The sequence below is a fragment of the Martes martes genome (genome assembly GCF_963455335.1).
Source record: "Martes martes genome assembly, chromosome: 10".
Lineage (NCBI taxonomy): Eukaryota > Metazoa > Chordata > Mammalia > Carnivora > Mustelidae > Martes > Martes martes.
In genome coordinates, this window is record NC_137898.1 from 102,173,545 (window position 1) to 102,192,170 (window position 18,626).

The 18,626-nt window shown below is 51.2% G+C and overlaps 1 protein-coding gene across 3 annotated transcripts in view; it reads left to right on the top strand.

Moving 5' to 3' along the window:
• LOC308351828 (FXYD domain-containing ion transport regulator 6) overlaps positions 1 to 18,626 on the top strand; it is a 29,787-nt gene that overhangs the window by 6,930 nt on the left and 4,231 nt on the right. For 2 of the 3 annotated variants that reach the window (XR_013967610.1, XM_080817768.1), the window contains exons 2-5: positions 17,141 to 17,203; positions 17,791 to 17,829; positions 17,948 to 18,022; positions 18,584 to 18,620. Coding sequence is in view for 2 of the 3 variants with exons in the window: in XM_080817768.1 (XP_080673894.1) it covers positions 17,146 to 17,203; positions 17,791 to 17,829; positions 17,948 to 18,022; positions 18,584 to 18,620 (209 nt within the window). In the remaining variant the exon portion in view is untranslated. The remainder of the gene's footprint in view (positions 1 to 17,140; positions 17,204 to 17,790; positions 17,830 to 17,947; positions 18,023 to 18,583; positions 18,621 to 18,626) is intronic. The other variant, XM_080817769.1, reaches the window with a different exon arrangement.

Consider the following 18,626-nt stretch of genomic DNA (forward strand, 5'->3'; position numbering starts at 1 on the left):
ACAGATGTGGGAGCGGTGGGATGGGGGTAGGGGGCTGTTTTGCTTTTAACTGAACTTAAAATTTTGTATTTTTTTTTTTAACAGATTAGATTTTTTTTTGGAACAGGGTTGAAGTTAGGGTTGCAGAACAATTAGAGATTTGCAGAAACATTGAGCAGATTAAGTGCAAAGAGATCCAACATAATCCCCCCTGCACACAGTTTCTCCAAGTTTTTATTTTCTAAAGATTTTATTTATTTGACAGAGAGATAGAGAGCACAAGCATGGGGAACGGCAGACAGAGGGTGATGGAAAAGCAGGCTTCCCCGTATAGCAGGGAGCCTAGTGTGGGGTTCGAGCCCAGAACCCCTGGATCATGACCTGAGCCAAAGGCCGTCGTTTAATCAACTGAGCCACCCAAGGTGCCCTGGTTTCCCCAAGTTTTAACATCTTATGATCTTGTGGTACGTCTGTCACAATTGAGGAATCAACACTGGTAGATAATTATTAACCGGAATCCATAGTTCACTCAGATTTCTTTAGTTTTTACCCACTGTCCCTTTTCTGTTCCAGGATCCCATCTGGAGGAGCACATTACGTTTTGTCGTTCTGTCTCTGGCTCTTCTTGGCTCTGACCATTTCTCAGGCCAGCCTGGTTTTTGATGATCTTGACAGTTTTGAGGAGGACAGGTCGTGCATATTGTAGAATACCCTTCAGCCTTGGATTTATCTGTTGGTTTTCTCATGATTCGACTGGGCTTATGGGTTTTGGGAAGGAACATCACAGAGGTGAAATGCTATTTTCATCATACCACGTCAACATCAAGGGTATGGACTCTCTGCGTGAATCATCACTGTTGATGTTGACAGGACTCGTTTTCATCCCTTTCAGGGCCCCCTCCTTCCCCAACACAATTTTCAGGGCCTGGTGATTAGAGCTGTGCCCTTTCACACATCAGGCTGTCAGCGAGCACTCGCTGGCTAACTCTGCTGCCTCGGCTCTTGCAAGTCATGGGGCAGCAGAGAGACTTTTCAGCCAGGAGAGCCTTGTTAAGGAGAGCAAAAAACAGAAAGTGCTATGTGCCAAATCCATGCTAAAGACGGGCCTCAGGGGCTCGCCGCATCTGGGGAAAGACGTGCATAGTTCTGTCCACAGGCTGCAGTGGTCGTTGGACAAAGACAACTTTCTCAACCTTGGCTGCGCATCAGGGAAGGGCATTCTAAGTGGTGGGAACAGAATATACAGAGGCCTGGAGGTCATTGCACCCTTGGCAGGAGACAGGAGTCGACTGTCTGAGCTGAAAGTCTGGGAGAAGATACTAGAAGGGAAGAGGGATAGATCTAAAGGTATCTACATGCCACAAGAAAAAATTCCTATTTTAAAAAAATGAATGGGATACTGGGGCATCGTGAATGGGTTTGAGTTTGAGAGGGAAGTGATCGGAATACCTATGAGACAGATTAATCAGGCAGCAGTCAGTCTGTCTGGGACAGACGGACAGGAGTGGGTTGAAGGTGGGGACAGCTATTGTCGTGTGAGGCAAGTGCCTGTGGCCACTAGGAAAGTAGCAGTGAACGTTCTGGAGTAGCTTGAACAACAGGAGAGAAGGCCAGATCAGAGAGATAACTGCGGGAGTCCGCATGGCCTGGCCTCTGCCCCAGATACAGGGTGGAGGCTGGGAGGCCGGGAGGAGACCTTGAGGACTGGCTCAGGGGGTAAGCTCCCAGAGGGGGACTGTGTCATTCTACTACCCTCAAGGGTCATTCCCGGTCAAAAGTAGGCCATTGATAAAGGTTTATTACCTTGATTCCTGGAAGGATATCAGCACCATTCCTTCCAGAGCTACACCTTGTTGCAATGTTACCTTTCTTTGCTCCACTATGTGCAGGCAGATGGCCCCTGTTTGGAAAGCAATCTGATTTAAAGACTCAGGCGACACTGGATACGACCCTTAGGGTTAGAAGTTCTTTACCTTTGAAAAAAAGCCTTTGGTGAAATGAAAACATCTTCCCTTGGGAGAAGTTTGTGGGTGTGGATCTGTTTTGGAGCGGGAGTGAGTTCTCTACCCCAGTCTAATTCTGAGCTGAGAGAGAGAGAGAGAGAGAGATACCGATTTGCAGCTGGGCAGCCCACCCCGAAAGGCTGCCAGGGGCTGGGCCTGTAGTACTATTGGCTTCCCCAGACCTGGATGGGCAGGATCACCTCCAGCTGGCCTGGGACACCGCCCGGCTGCAGCAGGCATGGGCTGATGTTCTGCAGGCCAGGCAGCTATTGTGAGGGGCAGAGGCTGAGACCGGAGACCAGGGTGCTTTCAGCTGGGTGGGAGGGGGCAGAGCGATGGCTGATGGGCTGGGCCTCCCCCTTCCTCCCAAGGGGCTCTGGGGTCCCAGCCTTAACCTGGCATCAGTGATCATGGGCAGAGTCAAGCAGACAAAAATGACATTTTGCCTGCTGAAGTTAGACCTCGCTAACATTATCGGGGGTATCCTCAGCCTGGTTTTTCGCTCTGGCCTGGGTTGGAGCACTCCCATCAGACGAGCCCAGACGAGCTTGGGTCAGCGTCAGCATTTTCATTTCCCTGAGTCCGCACGCGTTGCCACACGGACTGGCTAGCTTTGGGCATCTGCAGAGTTAGGAGACGACACCTGCAATGCCGCTGTTCTCCATGGGGCCATGGGCCCGTCGCTGACCAGGGGGCCTTGTCTCTTCTGATCTCCAAGATGGCAGGTACCCAGCAGCACCCGTGGTTGTGTTAAGCCTCTGGGCTAGTCTCGGGAGGTTGTCTGGGGAGTAGGCCATCTTACGAAGGGTCAGTGTCGTCAACACCACCGTGGTCACCTCTGGCCGCTTCGGCCACCACGGGCAGGGAGCAGGACTGGGGTGGGGGGAGGATGCACGAGATACAGTTGCTCCCCCTTTCTCTCGCAGCAGCCACACTTGGGGGTCCGGGGTAGAAGAGTCTCTGTCCTGGTATATCTTGTCTCAGTGCCTCTAAACCCAAGAGGTAGGGGGGATTAGGCTGCCTTAGGCGTGGTACCCTGGTTTTGCAGAAGTCTGCTTGGCCTGCCTGTGAGTCTCAGGGCCTGGCCCTCCCAGGGAGACACACCGAAGGGACTTCTCTTAGAGACAGTGGCTTCTCCCAGAAGGACTTTGGGTTTGGAAGAAGATTGGGCATCGGGGCAGGGCCTCAGGCTTCCGCACCCCATCCAGTAGAGAGCATGTGCCTTCCATTGGGCAATAGCCCTGGGAGGGGTAGGGGGGCCTCCAGGTGTCCTCCCAGGAGCTGCTGTGGTCTGTTTGTTGACCTCCCCCGCCCCCGCCCATGCCTCTGCCCTTCCCTGATCTCTGTAGCATCTGCCTGACTCTGGCACGCAGGGTCAGGCTGGAGGTGTTGGAGGCAGGCGCTGGGTGTCGCCCCATGAGGGTGGAGGCCCATGAAGGCCTCACGGGGAGGACAGTGGCTTGGAGGTTTGTCTGAGGTTTCTCCAGAGCGGACTGCCTTGTCTCTCCGCAGTCCCCGCCTCTCTGCTCTGCCACGTGCCCCTCCTTTTCCCTGCGTCGCACTGGGTCTCTGCGGGGACGCAAGTCCTAGCCAACCTCGGTTCATCATGTGGCCTGTTTGTCTCTCCCTCCTCTGCCGGCCTCTCCTGTACTTCCCCTTGGGTGTATCCCCTATTCACTTTCTCTTCCTCTGGGATTTCCTTCCTCTTCTGCTGCCTCGGGCCCTGTGTATATCTCGCCACTGTGTCTCTGGAAGGGGGCTGCCCCGTTGTGGACAGTGCACTACCAGCTCTGGCTGCTTCAGGGAGACCTGCTGTCCCCATGCCACCTGACCGAGGCGCTGGGTGACAGTGGCAGTTTATCTTGGGGCAGGACAAGGCAGCGGCTCTCTTTGGAGCCTGTCTAGGCCCGCTCTGCCTGTGTCTGCTGTGGACCGAGGCCCCTCCCAGCCGGTCAGAAGTCCACTGGAGCCTTCCAGAGGCTGGAGGATGGCAGGAGGGAGAGGCAGGGAAGTGAGAGGACGGGACCAGGGCCCTTTACTCCTTGGCTCCGGCTCCTTCTCTCTTTCTCTTCCCCATTTCCCACGAGAAGGTCGGAGAACATGGAGGGGAAGCTGAGGAAGGAGTTGGAGGTGATAACGGTCATAATATCAACAGCTGTTGCTTGAAGAGTGGTCTTGTTTGCCCAGCACAGAACTCAGCACTGACACGACAGAGCTCTCTTCTTTTCTTCTTTTTTATTTTTATTTTTTTTTTAAAGATTTTGTTTATTTATTTATTTGACAGAGCGAGAGGGAAAGAGAGAGAGGGCACAAGCAGGGGAGGTGCAGAGGGACAGGGAGAAGCAGAATCCCCGCCAAGCAGGGAACCCGACGCAGGGCTCCATGCCAGGACCCCGAGGTCATGACCCCGAGCTGAAGGCAGATGCTTAACTGACTGAGCCACCCAGGCTCCCCGGGACAGCTCTTTTCATGGCAAATAGCAGAAACCCAACTCCGTCTTGGCCAGACAAGGCAGGTATCCTGTTCAGAGCCAAACTGTAGGATGGGCAACGCTGGCATGGGAGCTGGAGGGCCAGAGCACACCCAGCCCAGGCCTGCTTCCCAGCCCTTCTCCCCACACCTCCCTCCCTGCTGGCTCTTCCCCTGTAGGCTGCTGGCTGACACCCCCACAGCCTCCCTGACCCCCACACCTCCCAGCTTGGCAGCTTTGACCCTTTTTCCCTTGGTTCCCCTGATAGGACAGCCCCTGGAGGGACACTGAGGTCTCAGGCCCGCTCCTTCTAGCGGGAGGACTTACAGGGTTGGAGTGGGGGAGGATCCCTTCCCCTCCAAAAGAGATGCCCTTCTCGGAAGGGAAGGGTGTGGGCAGAGCGGCCATAGTGGCCTGTGCACCAGCGTGATTTCTTCCCATCCTCACGACTCCTGAGATGTGACTATTCTTGTTCTGTGTTTCAGAAGCAAAGGCTCTGAGAGGTAGAGTAACTTGTTCAAGGCCACAAAACTACTGCGTGGCGGAGTGGCAGGACAGTAGAGTGGTTCAGAGCAAGGACTCTGGAGCCAGATTGCTTGGGTTTAAATCCAGGCTCTGCTACTTTCCAGCTCCAGGACTTTGGGCAAAAGTTACTTGACTTTCCTGGCCTCAGTTTCTCCATCGGTCTCATGGGGATGATCCTAATCATAGCCACTTTCTGGAACTGCTGTAAGGATGAAATGAGTTAGGATATTTAAACCACTGAGAAGAGTTCTTGGCGTGACACAAGTGCGCCCTAATCAGCTGCAGAATTCTGGAATCTGTTGAAAAAGAAAAAAATCACCCTCCTGAGTAAACAGCTCTCTGTCCAACAAGGGACTATAAATTCTCCCTCAAGGGCGAGCTGGCAGGCAGTGCATATTCATTGTATGAATATGGATGAAGCTCGAGATGCTGGGGAGCTTGGCTGATAACGTTCACTCGGAGGCCTTCTGTTGTGGCCCCCTGTGCAGAGCTCAGCCCACGAGGCTGGGGTAGGAGCAAGGAGCAGGGTGCCGCTGCCTGGGGATGTGGGCTCCCCTCTGCCCGGGCAGCTGCAGTGCAGGTCGCCCACCGAGAGGTTGTGAGCTCTCCCCTGGGCTGAGTCCTGGGCTCCCAGTAGGAAGCCGACAAAGCTGGGTTGAAGTCTAGAATCCTCCTACCTTCCAGGGGACTGCTCTTTGTCCACCTTAGTTTCTTTGCCTCTAAAATGGGTTTGATGGGAATACACACCTCATAGGCTATTTGCCATGATCTCTTGTACCAGTCCAGGCCCCTAGACTGGGCTTCAGATACGGGCTTCCCTTCGCAGACTTTTTAGCTCCTAGCATTTCCTTCCACGGAGTTGATAGAAGGACTCCTGTGTTCCAGGCACGCCTCTGTTCCCAGCCCCAAACCCCCACCTGCCAGCGGCTTGCTCATTCCTACCACCAAGTTCACTGCTCCCTACCACCTGAAGACTCCCCTGTCTTTCCTCCACCTTCTGTTTCACACCCTGGTCAAGGCTGGGCTCCGCGAAGTGCGCAGCGTGAGTGGGGCCTGGGCTAAGTGTGAGCTGCAAGGAGCCCCGGCCCTGAGGGTCCCTCTTTGGGAAGTTTGCATCCTGAAGCCCCCCTGGCTCGTGCGCGTGCTCCCGGGGTGGGGGTCCACTGGCCTGGGGGTGGGGGCTGGGCAGCGCCACCCAGAGGCATCCAGGCAGGGAGGAACCAGTTGGGTCTCGTAGCCATAAGAGGAAGGGGGATCTAAGCTGCTTTCCAGAAGGGGCCGATGAGGACCGATGCAGCCCGTATTTTACAGAAGCAGGTGATGAAGCTTATGGCTCTGGGTCGCTGTGGTTGGGGAGCTTCAAGGTCAGCATTTAGGGCATCCATTTGGTGGTTTGACGCCACTGTGTGGTCCTGGCCTGTTTCCAGGTCATTGGTCCCAGGGGACAGAGGTGAGGGGCAAACACCCCACCCTGAATGCAGAGAAGGAGCCAGAGGTGAGCCAGGCTCGGCAGGAAGGGGTGTGGAAAAGTGCCCTCTGAGCTCTTCTAGACACAGCTGTCAAGTAGATGATGACTGTCCTTTTGTTCTTTGCTTTCTCTTTAATCTGGTGCATAAAACCCCCAAAGCAAAGAGAGCTTTAGGCCAGAGCTCCAAGATGGGAAGCAGGAAGGTGACGAGCAGTTAGACAGGAAAGGGCCTCCGTGTGTGAGGGGGGAGCAGTGGTTTGTCTGAGGGCCGGGGATGCCTGTTGCCCCGGCATGGATGGGGAGGCAGGGAGACATCAGCCATGGAAGGGGGTACCGGAGAAGATCAAGAACATTCCAGCCTCTCCAGCTGGGGCATTATCATACCTAACTTCTCATAAGGTCCAGCACATTCCAAAGCCAAACGCCAGGTTTGGACAGTATCTGGCAGCTTGTGCTGGCCACGTCCGCAGCCCCATTCATCGGCACGTGTAACCCAGAAGTAATGGTCCCACTCACGAGGTGCAACACAGCCTTTTCACGGAGTCCCAGGCTACGAAGGCCTGGAAAGGCCGCCAGGGCCTGTCCCCCGTCTCCAAAGGGATCTTGACACAAACGGATCAGATGACCTTGTCCTGTTTTCCTGCCAAACTGTAAGACTTACCAATCAATGTCTTAGGCACATGGAGGACCCCCCCTCTGTTGTAAATCAGACCAGGTTGTTGGTGATGTTTTCTAGTCTTGGACCTTTTCTCTTTTTAGTCCTTTGCCAGCCTTAGACTGTTCAGAGCTATGCCGCCTGCTCTCAGCTCGGCCACGCAGCAGGGCTAGCAGAAGTAGAAAGGGCTTTTCCATTATTTAAAAAAATTTTTTTCTAGTTTTTTTCCCCCTCCTGTTTTTCGCCCTCCCTTTGAGAGACTAAAACTTGGGCTCCAAACCTTCTGTAGGCCCTCTCTGGATTGACGCCACGGCTCGCCTTCCAGAAGCCACCACGGCCCCCCTGAATGTCTCTTGTCAAAGGTGGTCTTCCACTGGCGAGCCGAGGAGCCTGGCAGGGGGCTTTCCTCCTGCCCCCTCTCATTGCCCTGGTGGCCCCCTTTCCTGCTGGTGCCCTGTCTTCTTCCCTGCTGCCTTCATGGCCTCCCGTCCTGCGAGCCTGGCCTGCCCACCTCCCAGTCCCTCCCAGCCGGCAGCAGCAGACAGCTGTGTGCCCTGACCAGCTGTGCTCATGGGCTCCATCCCTGTTCTGCCTCAGTCTCCTCAGATAAGAAGAGCTTTCATCTCCGTCCTTCTAACCCTGGCGTGCTGGGATTCCAGCTGCATCTGGTAAACCGCACAGCTTAGTTTTATCCTGCTTATACACAGTGCCGTCTTCTCTTACCAGGCCTCTCTGTTGCGGATTTGGATACATCACAGGCTACATCCCGTCCCCGGGGAATACAGTAACAATCAAGGGTAACCCGTTCGCCTAAACAATGGGGTCCCTGCATTCTGTGACCCCATCAAGGGTCCCTTTCAGCATGTCTTGTCTGGAAGGGGTGGGAGGAGGGGCTCAGCTTTCTTAGAGGAATCCTGCGGGGAACCAGGCCTTGGTGATCCCCCAGGGAGGTTTTTGATGGGCAGAGCCTGAAGGAAGGCAAGGAGGTGAGATGCACGTGAGGGATGGGCCACGAGCCTCGGGGGGCGGAGGGACAGAGGGATGAGCGTGAGCGGATCGAGTCCCACTGTGATTGGGAGCCGGTGCACGTCAGGGCGGTTGTTTCTCGGAGTTATTTTCACAATGGAGCTGGGTATTCGGATCTGCCTCATGGCTGCAGGGAATCAAAACTAATAGAGCACGCGGCTCCCTCATCAACCAGTGGCTTCTTTTTCGGAGCAGCTTTTGCCCAGCAATTATGTGAAATGATGTGACTCAGAATGGAAAGATAATCGCCGGAGAGACTCTGCTGAGTGCTTTCTCTCGCACATGCGGAAAGCAACTGTGCAAAAGGCAGGGAGATCAGGGAACAAAATTAACGTGGAAGGGCCGCTGCCACCTGAAATGCCGGCCGTTGACAGATGTCGAGGTAACAGAACACGGAAAGGAGGGGAAGAGAAACGAGTGGAAACCCAAATTCTCTCTCATGGGATGCCACGGAGGAAGTGAACTGTGGCTGATCCCTTCTGCCAGCTGGGAAGGGTGGCCTAAAGGATCTAGAATTTCCGGGCTGGGGAGAGGTGGAGGAAGGAGGTCCGGTGCCTCATGGTGATGACGTCTCCCGAGCCCTAATCCGGAGAGCCTGGTCCCCAGGGACCCCCCCACAGGGGCTCGGGGCCTCCCGTGCATATGGGGCTTCATGTGCCTTCCTGAACCCCCTCTTCTATTTACTTCTTAGACTCTGGCCTGGAAAGGAGCCTTGTCACTTCTACTGCCTCTTAACCTCCCCTCCTCTGGCACCCACCCTTAGTCAGCCCCAGAGAGAGAGGAATGTGTGGTACCTGGGAGGGCTGGGGAGGGTGTGGGACACCAGGGGCGGCTGTGTGGGAGGGAGGGGAGGCCCAGATGGGTTTCTCGGTGCAGCAGTGAGAGAAGAACATTGTGTGTGTGTTTGGCCTCTTGTCTCAGGGGCAATGCCAGCGGGACCAACAAGACTTAAAAATGGCCGTCGGGGCCAAGCGGCACCGTGAGGAGGCCTGTGCTGAGGTGTGGCTGGTGTAGGCCAGTCCTGGACCGCGGCTTGGAGGAGCAGGGAGTTGGTGACTTTCCAAATCTGTAACAGTATTTCTTTGAGCACACTGTAACTCGATCAGAAGTGCTTTCTTCAGAACACAAAGACTGGTCTTTCCTCTTCAGCTTGGCATTCGAGGCCCTCCACCCTCTGACTTATCAGAATTCTCGCCGTCCACCCTTCATGTTTTTCCTCAACGGGACTGTTCACTGTTTGGAAGGTAGCTTACTCTAAAAATGGCACATACTTGGCCAATTGCTGTCTCAGCCCCCTCCTGTGCTGTGCGGGCATCACCGATGGCGGAGGCCCTCTCTCCTGAGGGACCTTATTCAGAGTCCTTCTGCGGTAGCCCCTTCAGGCCATCACCGTGGAGTGCCTGGAGGGGCAACTTGGACTGAACTTAGAACTTGAACTGAGTACTGGTTGTTTTCCCTGCTTCCCGTGTTCCCTTCTCACTGCCTTGGTTCATGCTGTTGCCTTTGCCAGAATGCCCTTAGTTTCTCTCTTCTTGCCCCCGTCCAGCAAAAATCCCATCCGTCTTTCGGGGTCCAGCTGAAACGTGCGCTCCTCCATGGGATCGTCCCAGGTCCCCTGTTGTACTTCTTTCTCCCTCTCTCCCTGCCCCGAAGGACTCTCCTTTGTAGTCTCTACCTCTGCCTTTCCCTCCCGTGAAGCTCTCTTCACCCTTGCTGATGTACCAGAGCCCTCTGCTTCCAGACCCCACCAATGCTTGGAAGCCGAGCAATGTCTTGTTTACCTATTTATCCCTGGCAGAGCCCAGAAGAGTATGCCTCATTCTAGGATTCGGTGTGCGCTCAGTGTGCTTGAACTTGATCATGCATGGAGAGGATTTGGGGGGAGTTGAGGGAAATGCACGACAGTAACGAGTGCCCTGGAACCCTTGACGTGTCTTTTCTACTCTTGTGAGAGGCCAAAGATCCCTCTTCTGGCCAGCAGCCAGTCTCAGCTGTTGTCCCCATTCAAGAGGAGGGCACTACACTAAGGCTGGAACACTAGAGGTAGGTCGCAATCACTAGGATCACTCCTGAGTCTGTGCACTGGAAGGGTGAAATGAAAACATTTTCAGGTGCACAAAAATCAAGTTTGTAACTGATAGATTTTCATTAAAGAAAATTCTAGAAAGATTTTCTTGAGGAGTAAAGGAAATGTCTTGACAAATGGCTAAGAGTCAAAAAGAATCATGAAGAAATCAGTTAGTAGGTACGTTGTATTAGTTATCTCCCGCTGCATAACAAATGAGCCCCAAACAAGAACGTTCGTGATCTCGTACAGTTTCGGAGGTCAGGAATGAGGCAGCAGCTGGGCTGCACGGTTCTGCTCTGCGTCGCTCACACGGTTGCTGTCAGGCTGTCAGCGGCGGGGAGCAATCGTGGAAGCTGGAGGATCTGCCTCCAAGTTCACTTACTTCCAAGTTCACTTACTTGGCTCATGGCAGGTCCACTCCCTAGAGGCTTTTGAGCTGAGGTCCTCAGTTCTTTGCCACGTGGGCCTCTCCACAGGGATACTGAGCATCCTTAAGACATGGCGGGTGATTTTTCCCTAAGAGCAAATAATCTGAGAGAGAGAGAGAGAGAGGAAACAAAGCCATGGTGCCTTTTGTAATCCAATATTAGAAGTGACATATCAATTCCACTGCGTTTTATTGGCCACATGGTGCAGTGGGGAAGGGGACTATATAAGGCTCTCAAACCTGGGGACCATCTTGAAGGTTGGCTACCACACATGTGGGTTAATCTAAACAAACATGTTTCCATGAAACATAAATACTAATATCCATGTCATAGAATTTTAAAAAAGAACTGAAAGTTTTACAATAATAGCATACATATTAGGAGGGAGGTGATTTTTTTTTTTTTTAATTTTTCAGGAAGGGTATTATGCTTAGTTAGTCTGATACCTTTTAACATTAGACTCTTTAAAAGTCTCTGTTAAATCAAATAATATCTTAGTCTGCTTGGACTGCTATAAGAGAGTACCATAGACTAGGTGACTTATAAATAAGAGAAATTTATTTCTCACAATTCTAGAGGCTGGAAGTCCAAGGTCAAGGTGCTGGCAAATTTGGTGTCTGATGACACCAAAAAAATTTTTTAAAGATTTTATTTGTTTATTTGAGAGAGACCACACCCTGGAGAGAGGGGCAGAGGGAGAAGCAGACTCCCTGCTGAACTGGGAGCCCGACCTGCACCTCGATTCCAGGGCCTGGGATCATGACCTGAATCGAAGGCAGACACTTAACCGACTGAGCCACCCAGGAGCCAGAGAGCTCTCTTTTATAAGGACAGTAATGCCATACATGAGGGTTGCCCTCATGATCTGATCACCTCCCGAAGACCCATCTCCAAGTATATCACACTGAGGATTAGGTTTCAGTACATGAATTTGGGGGACACAAACATTCAGTCTATAGCAAACACCTGTGGTGAAATTCAAAGGTAACCATTAAACTAGAAATAGCTTGTATAATTTCTCAACCAGTAGAGGGAGATGCTGAATAAATAAAGTCAGAGAACACATAAGGGCAGAATGGAGGACAACTTAAAACACAGTGAAGAGGATCAGCCAAACCAAGATCAGGTTCTTGAAAAGACTTGAAATAGGTGAACAACTAGTGGAGCTGATGAAGAAAAGAGTCGTGAAGTCGTGAAGCCTCTGCCTTCAGCTCAGGTCATGGTCTCAGGGTCCTGGGATCGAGCCCTGCATCGGGCTCTCTGCTCAGCAGGGAGCCTGCCTCCCCCTCTCTCTCTGCCTGCCTCTGCCTACTTGTGATCTCCATCTGTCAAATAAATAAATAAAATCTTTAAAAAAGTCGTCACAAATAAACAATGTTAAGAATGCAAAAAAACCACAACCACAGATCCAACAGAAATTACTGGTTGCTAAGGATAAATAGAAAATACTATAAACAACGGTATGGCATTAAGTTTGAAAGAAGAAATGAACAAATTGCTCTAAAAATTGTACTCATTAAATATGTTCAAGAAGAGAAATCTGAGGTGCGTCATGGCCATTAATGAGTGGAAAAGACAACTGAAAATCCTCCCACAAAGGAAAGACAAAGTCGGACGATTTCACAGTTTAGTTCTACTGGACGTTCGAAGAATAGATTATTTTAGTCTTCTGCCAACTCTTCCAGGGAAGAGCAGCAGAGGAAATACTGGTTCTGTGAGGCCAAGACTACTACGATACCCAAACCAGGCAAGGCCAGTATAAAAAAATAAAAATTGCAGCCCAGTCTTACTCATGCACAGAAATGCAAAAATCCTAAACAAAAGCTCAGCGAACCAAAGCCATCAGGCTACCAAGAAGACAATACATTGGTTTTATCCCAGCAATGCAAGGATGATTTGACATTAGATAATCCACACACATAATTTCTCTCATTGATAGATTAAAGGTCAAATCTATAGATGTAGAACATTCATTCGTAAATAATGTAAAACAGAAACATCTTAGAAAACCAGGATTAGAGGGGGAACTTATAAAACATTAGAAGAAATCTATTTAAAATCCATAATTCCCTTCTCTTGATGGCTGAACAATATTTCATTGTATTTAGGCCACATTTTCTTTGTTGTTCCTCACCATGCACACAAAAGGTAATTATGTGAGGTGGTAGAGGCGTTAACTAATCTTATTGTGACAATATTTTGCAGCATAAACAAGCATCAAATGAATCATCACACCTTAAACCTAACATATTGTTAGGTGTCACATCACAGTAAGGTTGGGAAAAACTAAAAATACACACAAAAATGAAATACAAGTAAAAAGTAAAGCCAGTAACACGACTGCATGTGTGTGTGTCCAGTACTCTGGCTTCTAGTCTACATTTTACGGTAAGGCCTGGCAGGACATAAGACAAAAAATAAAAATCAACAAAAGGTAAGCATTGTCAAAGAGGAGACAGTACTGTCATTTACTGGTGATGTGTCCACAGAGAAAACCCAAAGGAATCCACTGGTGAATTATTAGAAATAATAAGAGAGTTTAGTGAGATTGGATTTAAGATGAATATGTACAAATCAATTGCCTTTCTCTGTACCAGCAAAAGTTAGAAAACACACAAAGGATAGCATTTACAATAGCAGTAAGAACCATATGGCACCCAGGGAGAAATCTAATAGAAGATGAGAAAGACCGATATGAAAGTGTTTATAAAACCATGATAAGACATTAAAAAGGATGTAAACCAATGAAAAGATGTTTTTATGGATAAGGAGACTCAAGTTTACATGAATACCGGTTCTTCTTGGGTGGTTCTACACACAGATCTCTTGCAATGAGATCCTCAGTCGTGTTAGATGAATTTGACAGGCTGATTCTAAAATTTCTATGTAAGAGCAAAAGACCAAAATTAGGGAGGATATTCCTGATGGAAGGGAAAGAGAAGAAAGAAGAAAATGAAGAGCGGAATTTCTGCTACCACGTGGGACGATTACTATCAGGCTGTACCAGCTGAGACACTGATTCTGACGTGGGAGCAGACAAATGGACCAACAGATCAAAAAAGGAGTCACAGAAACAGACACACACCTGAGTAGAAACCGGGTATATGATGGAAGTAGCAGGACCATCCCAGAGGAAAGAGGGGATGGGTTGCCAACACATAGTGCCAGGACAACTAGTAAAAATTAGATCTCTACCTCTGGCTTTACACGAACACCAATTCTGGGTAGAATAAAGATTTCAGTGTCAAAGGCAAAGCTGTAAAATGTCCAGAAGAAAATTCTTTCTGACTCGGGCGGACAAAGATTATCTTCCACAAGATGCACCAAAAAAATCATCGCATTCAATTACATTAGGATTAAGTCATTCTGGTCATGACAAGACAGCAGCAAAAGATGAAAAGTCAAATCACAAATTGGGAAGAGACATTTGTAGTACTTAATGACAAAGATTTCATATCCAGAATAATAAGTGGATAGTATACTAATCATGTTAACCCACTTGAAAAAAAGGAGCCAAAGTCATGAAACCATCACTGATGAAGAAACAGGAAAGGCAAATAAACAGACGCCCAACTCCATCACTAAGGGATCAAATGAAGACCACACTTTGCACCTCTCAATTGGCAGAAATTATGCAGTCTGGCAATGCCAAGTATTGTTAGGGATTCAGAGAAATAGGGATAGTCATGCAGTTGGTGGGTTGTGGAAACGGGCATGATCACTGTGGAAAAGAGTTTGCAAGTATTCTGTAAGGTGGACAGTTTGTATACTGTACAGCTCAGTGACCTCACTCCTCAGCCTGTCTCTAGAACATGCATTTTCTATTGCACAGTGACCCATTCATGGGCCTAGCCATTTTATTTTAAGAAGGGAAGCTATAGGGCTGCCTGGGTGGCTCAGTCACTTAAGCCTCTACCTTCGGGTCAGGTCATGATTTCAGAGTCCTGGAATCGAGCCCCGCATCAGGCTCCCTACTCAGTGGGAAGCCTGCTTCTCCCTCTCCCACTCCCCCTGCTTGCGTGCCTTCTCTTGCTGTGTCTCTCTCTGTCAAATAAATAAAATCTTTAAAAAAAAATATTTCATATGAAAATGATGGCAAAAAATTTGAAAAACAGTGCCTTGCATGTGTGCCCTGGGCAGCATGCAGAAAAGTGTTCACAGCTGCATTATTCACAATCACACAAAATGGGAAAAACAAAAAAAATCCACTGGCAGGAGCATGGACAGAATAATTAATCTGCATGATGGGATACTGCATGACTTCAGAAACGCATGAACTATGGTCACATGTCACGGTGCGTGAAACTTAGAAACATCACGTGAACCAAAAATAGCCAGTCCCTGTAAACAACATAATGTTGTAATTACAAAGCTAAAAAAAGCTCCATTAAACACCATTTTATTTCATGCATAATAAATAGGTTTTTAAGAAGAGGAGCAGGAGGGTTAGCCATATGCTGAAATAGTAGCCGTAAAAAGGATTGACGTTCTGACGCTTGACACGGATGAACCTTGAAAACATGCTGCTCCGTGAAAGACGCCAGATACCAAAGGGCACATATTGGACAATTCTTTTACATAAAGTGTCCAGAATAGGTGAACCCACAGAGACAGAAAGTAGATCAGGGGTTGTCTGAGCCTGGGGTGGGAGGTGGGGAGGGCAGAATGGGAGTGACTGCTGACAGGGACAGGGTTTCTTTTCAGGGTGACGAATGTGTTCTGGAATTAGCGATGGCGGGTGCGCAGTTTTGTGAAGACACCCAAAAGTGCTGGATGTACACTTTTAAATGAGTTTCATGGTATGTGAATTACATGTTAATTTTAAAAATGTCTTTGGAGCACCTGAGTGGCTCAGTCGGTGTCCAGCTTTTGGTTTTGGCTCAGGTCATGGTCTCAGGGTCCCGGGATAGAGCCCTGCATAGGGCTCAGCAGGGAATGTGCTGGAGATTCTCCCTCCCTCTCCCTCTGCCCCTCCCCCTGCTCACGAGCTTTCTCTCTCTCTCCAATCAAGAAAGAAAGAAATAAATCTTTAAAAAGAAATATCTGAAGAACAACAAGGGAGTGATGACACAGATATGGGTGTCTGCTGTCCAGGGTGCTGTTCCCCTGTGGGAGTGAGGCTGGGGGATGAGCTGGAGGAGGGTACAGGTGTGCTGTTGCAGGTGTTGGTGAAGGTCTCGTTCTCGCGTTACGGGTGTTGATCTTGTTACTGTGCATCGTTATATGTGTGCTACATACGTTTTTATACACATAAAGCATGTAAAGTTGAAAAGAATTACCAATATTAGGTGAGATGGCATTAGAAGATGGCATTAGAAGCCAATTACTTTGATACACACTTCCCAAGCGCCCTCCCCCGACCACGCCTGGGCTCTGGATGCGTCTGTTGTGACCTCTGGTGGCTGAGAGGGGCAGGGCACCCGGGGCTGCTCGCTTGGGGTGGGGAAAGTCAGAGGGACGATCCCTCAGAGCAAGCATGGTCCTGGCCACTCCGTACTGGTCCAGGGGTCAGGCCACTGCCAGTGTCACCCCCTGGATAAAGGGCAGACAGCCTCGTGCTTTCCTGGTTTGGGTTTTTTCCCCGCTTTTCCTTGCTGGCTCTTCACCGCAGTTCCTTAAGCCCAGGCGGGAGGTATGTGTAACTCCACTGAAATCTGTCCCTGGAAGGGACCACCTGGCTACCTTCTGCCTACATCCAGATGGCCCATCCTGGGGTCCCTGGCTCTGGGGACAAGGGCTTGATGAGCTCATGAGCAGAAGTCCAGGGAAGGGGAGAGGTCAGGGCACTGGGACTCCGAGAGCCAGTGTCCACGCTGCCTTGGTTTGACCAAACTGCCTTTCTGGAGGACTGTGAACTAAAGTCTGTGGGAGGAGTTGGCTCGGGCCCTGTAGAGGTGAGGGTGTCAGGCGTAACTGAAGGGACAGCTGTCAGCATTTCAGGGTTTCCCGTACGGAGACCAGTAAGCAGCAAGACTCCTGCCCCGCGTGGCTGGCTGGACTAGGGAGGCCTTCGCTCACCTGCCCCATTTCATCTCACGGAAGAACGACTCTGCCGGTGGATGTGCCTGTGGGGAACGGGGCCAGGAAGTCCCAGACGTTTTAGTGAACTGGGGGTGGCCACAGAAGGATGGCCCGGGGAGGAGGGCGCCCTTGGGGTCTTCTGGCTTCCATACAGGAGAGGCATTGTGGTGGACGGCTTCCTGAGCTGGGCGAGGACTGGGCCTCTGCTGCTCACTCCCACGGGTGTCGTTTAACCTCGTCAGGCTCAGGTTCTTTACCTGCAGAATGGGTCAGTCGTTGTGCCTGCTGACGGCGTGGATTCCGTCAAAGTCGCTGAGCTCCTGCACGCGGAGCTGTCTCTGTGAGAGCTCTGCCATGGCAGCTTCGGCTCAATTGCCCGAACTCTCACCGCGTGGAGAGTACTCAGAGCCGGGAGCCTGACTCAGCCCCCACGTCAGGCTGGGAGGTGGGTGGGGAGTCTCCTGTGCAGAGAATGACGTTGCCTCCTCCGTCCACAGACACCATGGAGGCGGTGCTGATCCTTCTATGCAGCCTGCTGGCTCCTACCATCCTGGCCAGTGGTAAGTGCCCTTCCAGATCCTGGCCCTTTGGGACCATAGGGCTGGGGGGATCTCACATTTACGTGGCTGATAAGTGACTCCCCTGTCCCCGCTTTAGTCGGCAGAGAAGGTGCTGGAAGGCAGCAGGTATTTCCAGACCCTACACAAGCCTGCCCACCTGTCCGCCACTGGGCCCAGCAGGCTCTGCTTTAAGCCCTCCAGCCCTCTGGGTCCCTGTCGACTTCAGGCCTGAACCTTGGGAGCCAGACCTACTCTGGATTCTGGCCTGGGGCAAGTCACATGTCCTTCCTCCTTTCTCAGCTTCCCCCCACGCAACAAGAGGGTACTAGACCCTGCCTCGGGGGATGCTGTGAGAATACAAAGGATGCGATGTGCAGTAGAGGCAGAAGCTCACTGGGCCTCTGACAGTACCCCCTTCGGCCCTCAGGAAGGCCCCACCCCTCTGTGCTCCCCCAGGCATCTCTGCTTAATGGGCTGTCCTCCCCAGGCGTCCCTCTGTGGGAAGTGAGTCTTGTGAGGCTTGTGGGAGACTCGGGGATCAGAGATATCGGTGTCTTTCTCTTGCCCACACTTGTTTACTTTTTCAGCAGCTGAGCAGGAGGAAGAAAAGGACCCTTTTCATTATGGTGAGCAGCGACGGGAACCCTGGGTAGGGAGGGGAGGGGCAGCCCTGCCCGGGGAGGGCAAACCGCGCTCCTTTCCGCCTTCCTTCCCTTGCATCTCTCCCCCTTGCTCCTTTGGTAGACTACCAGACGCTGAGGATTGGGGGATTGGTGTTTGCCGTGGTGCTCTTCTCGGTGGGGATTCTCCTTATCCTGAGTAAGTTTGTCTGTTCCCTGTCCGCTCTGTAAGAGGGGTGTCTGTTAGCTGCTAAGCAGGTGGAGAACGGTCTCAGAGCCCAGCCATGCTCTCCCCGGGAGCGGGAAGGAGACTGTCGTTCCCCCGTTATCTCTAGGACCGAGTACAGCATGGGGCACATAGTAAGTGCTCAGTAAAACAGTGAGGAACGAACAAAATAAATGCTTGATGAGAACCAGCGGACAATAAGAAGGGGCAGGGTAGCTGTCCCGGTGCTGTGTCCAGGAGGCGAACATGGGGGAATCTCCTCAGAGTGCCCACCGGGGACGTGCCCTGTGTTTGTCTTTCCCATATGAGCCTGGGCTGCATGGAGTCCTGTCTGATCAAGCCGACTGTGGTAGGGTAGTAAAGCCATTGAATGTTGAACCTTGGCTCAGAAGAGTCCCACTCCGACAGAGGATTGCTACACGTAGCTGTGCTTTTTATGTGGTCCCACATGGCAGCCCCACTGTGGTCAAGCCAGGAGCACGACCTTGAGCTCCAGCCAGGAGCATGACCTTGGGTGGTTTCTTTGCCTTTCAGGTCGCAGATGCAAGTGCAGTTTCAATCAGAAGCCCCGGTAAGG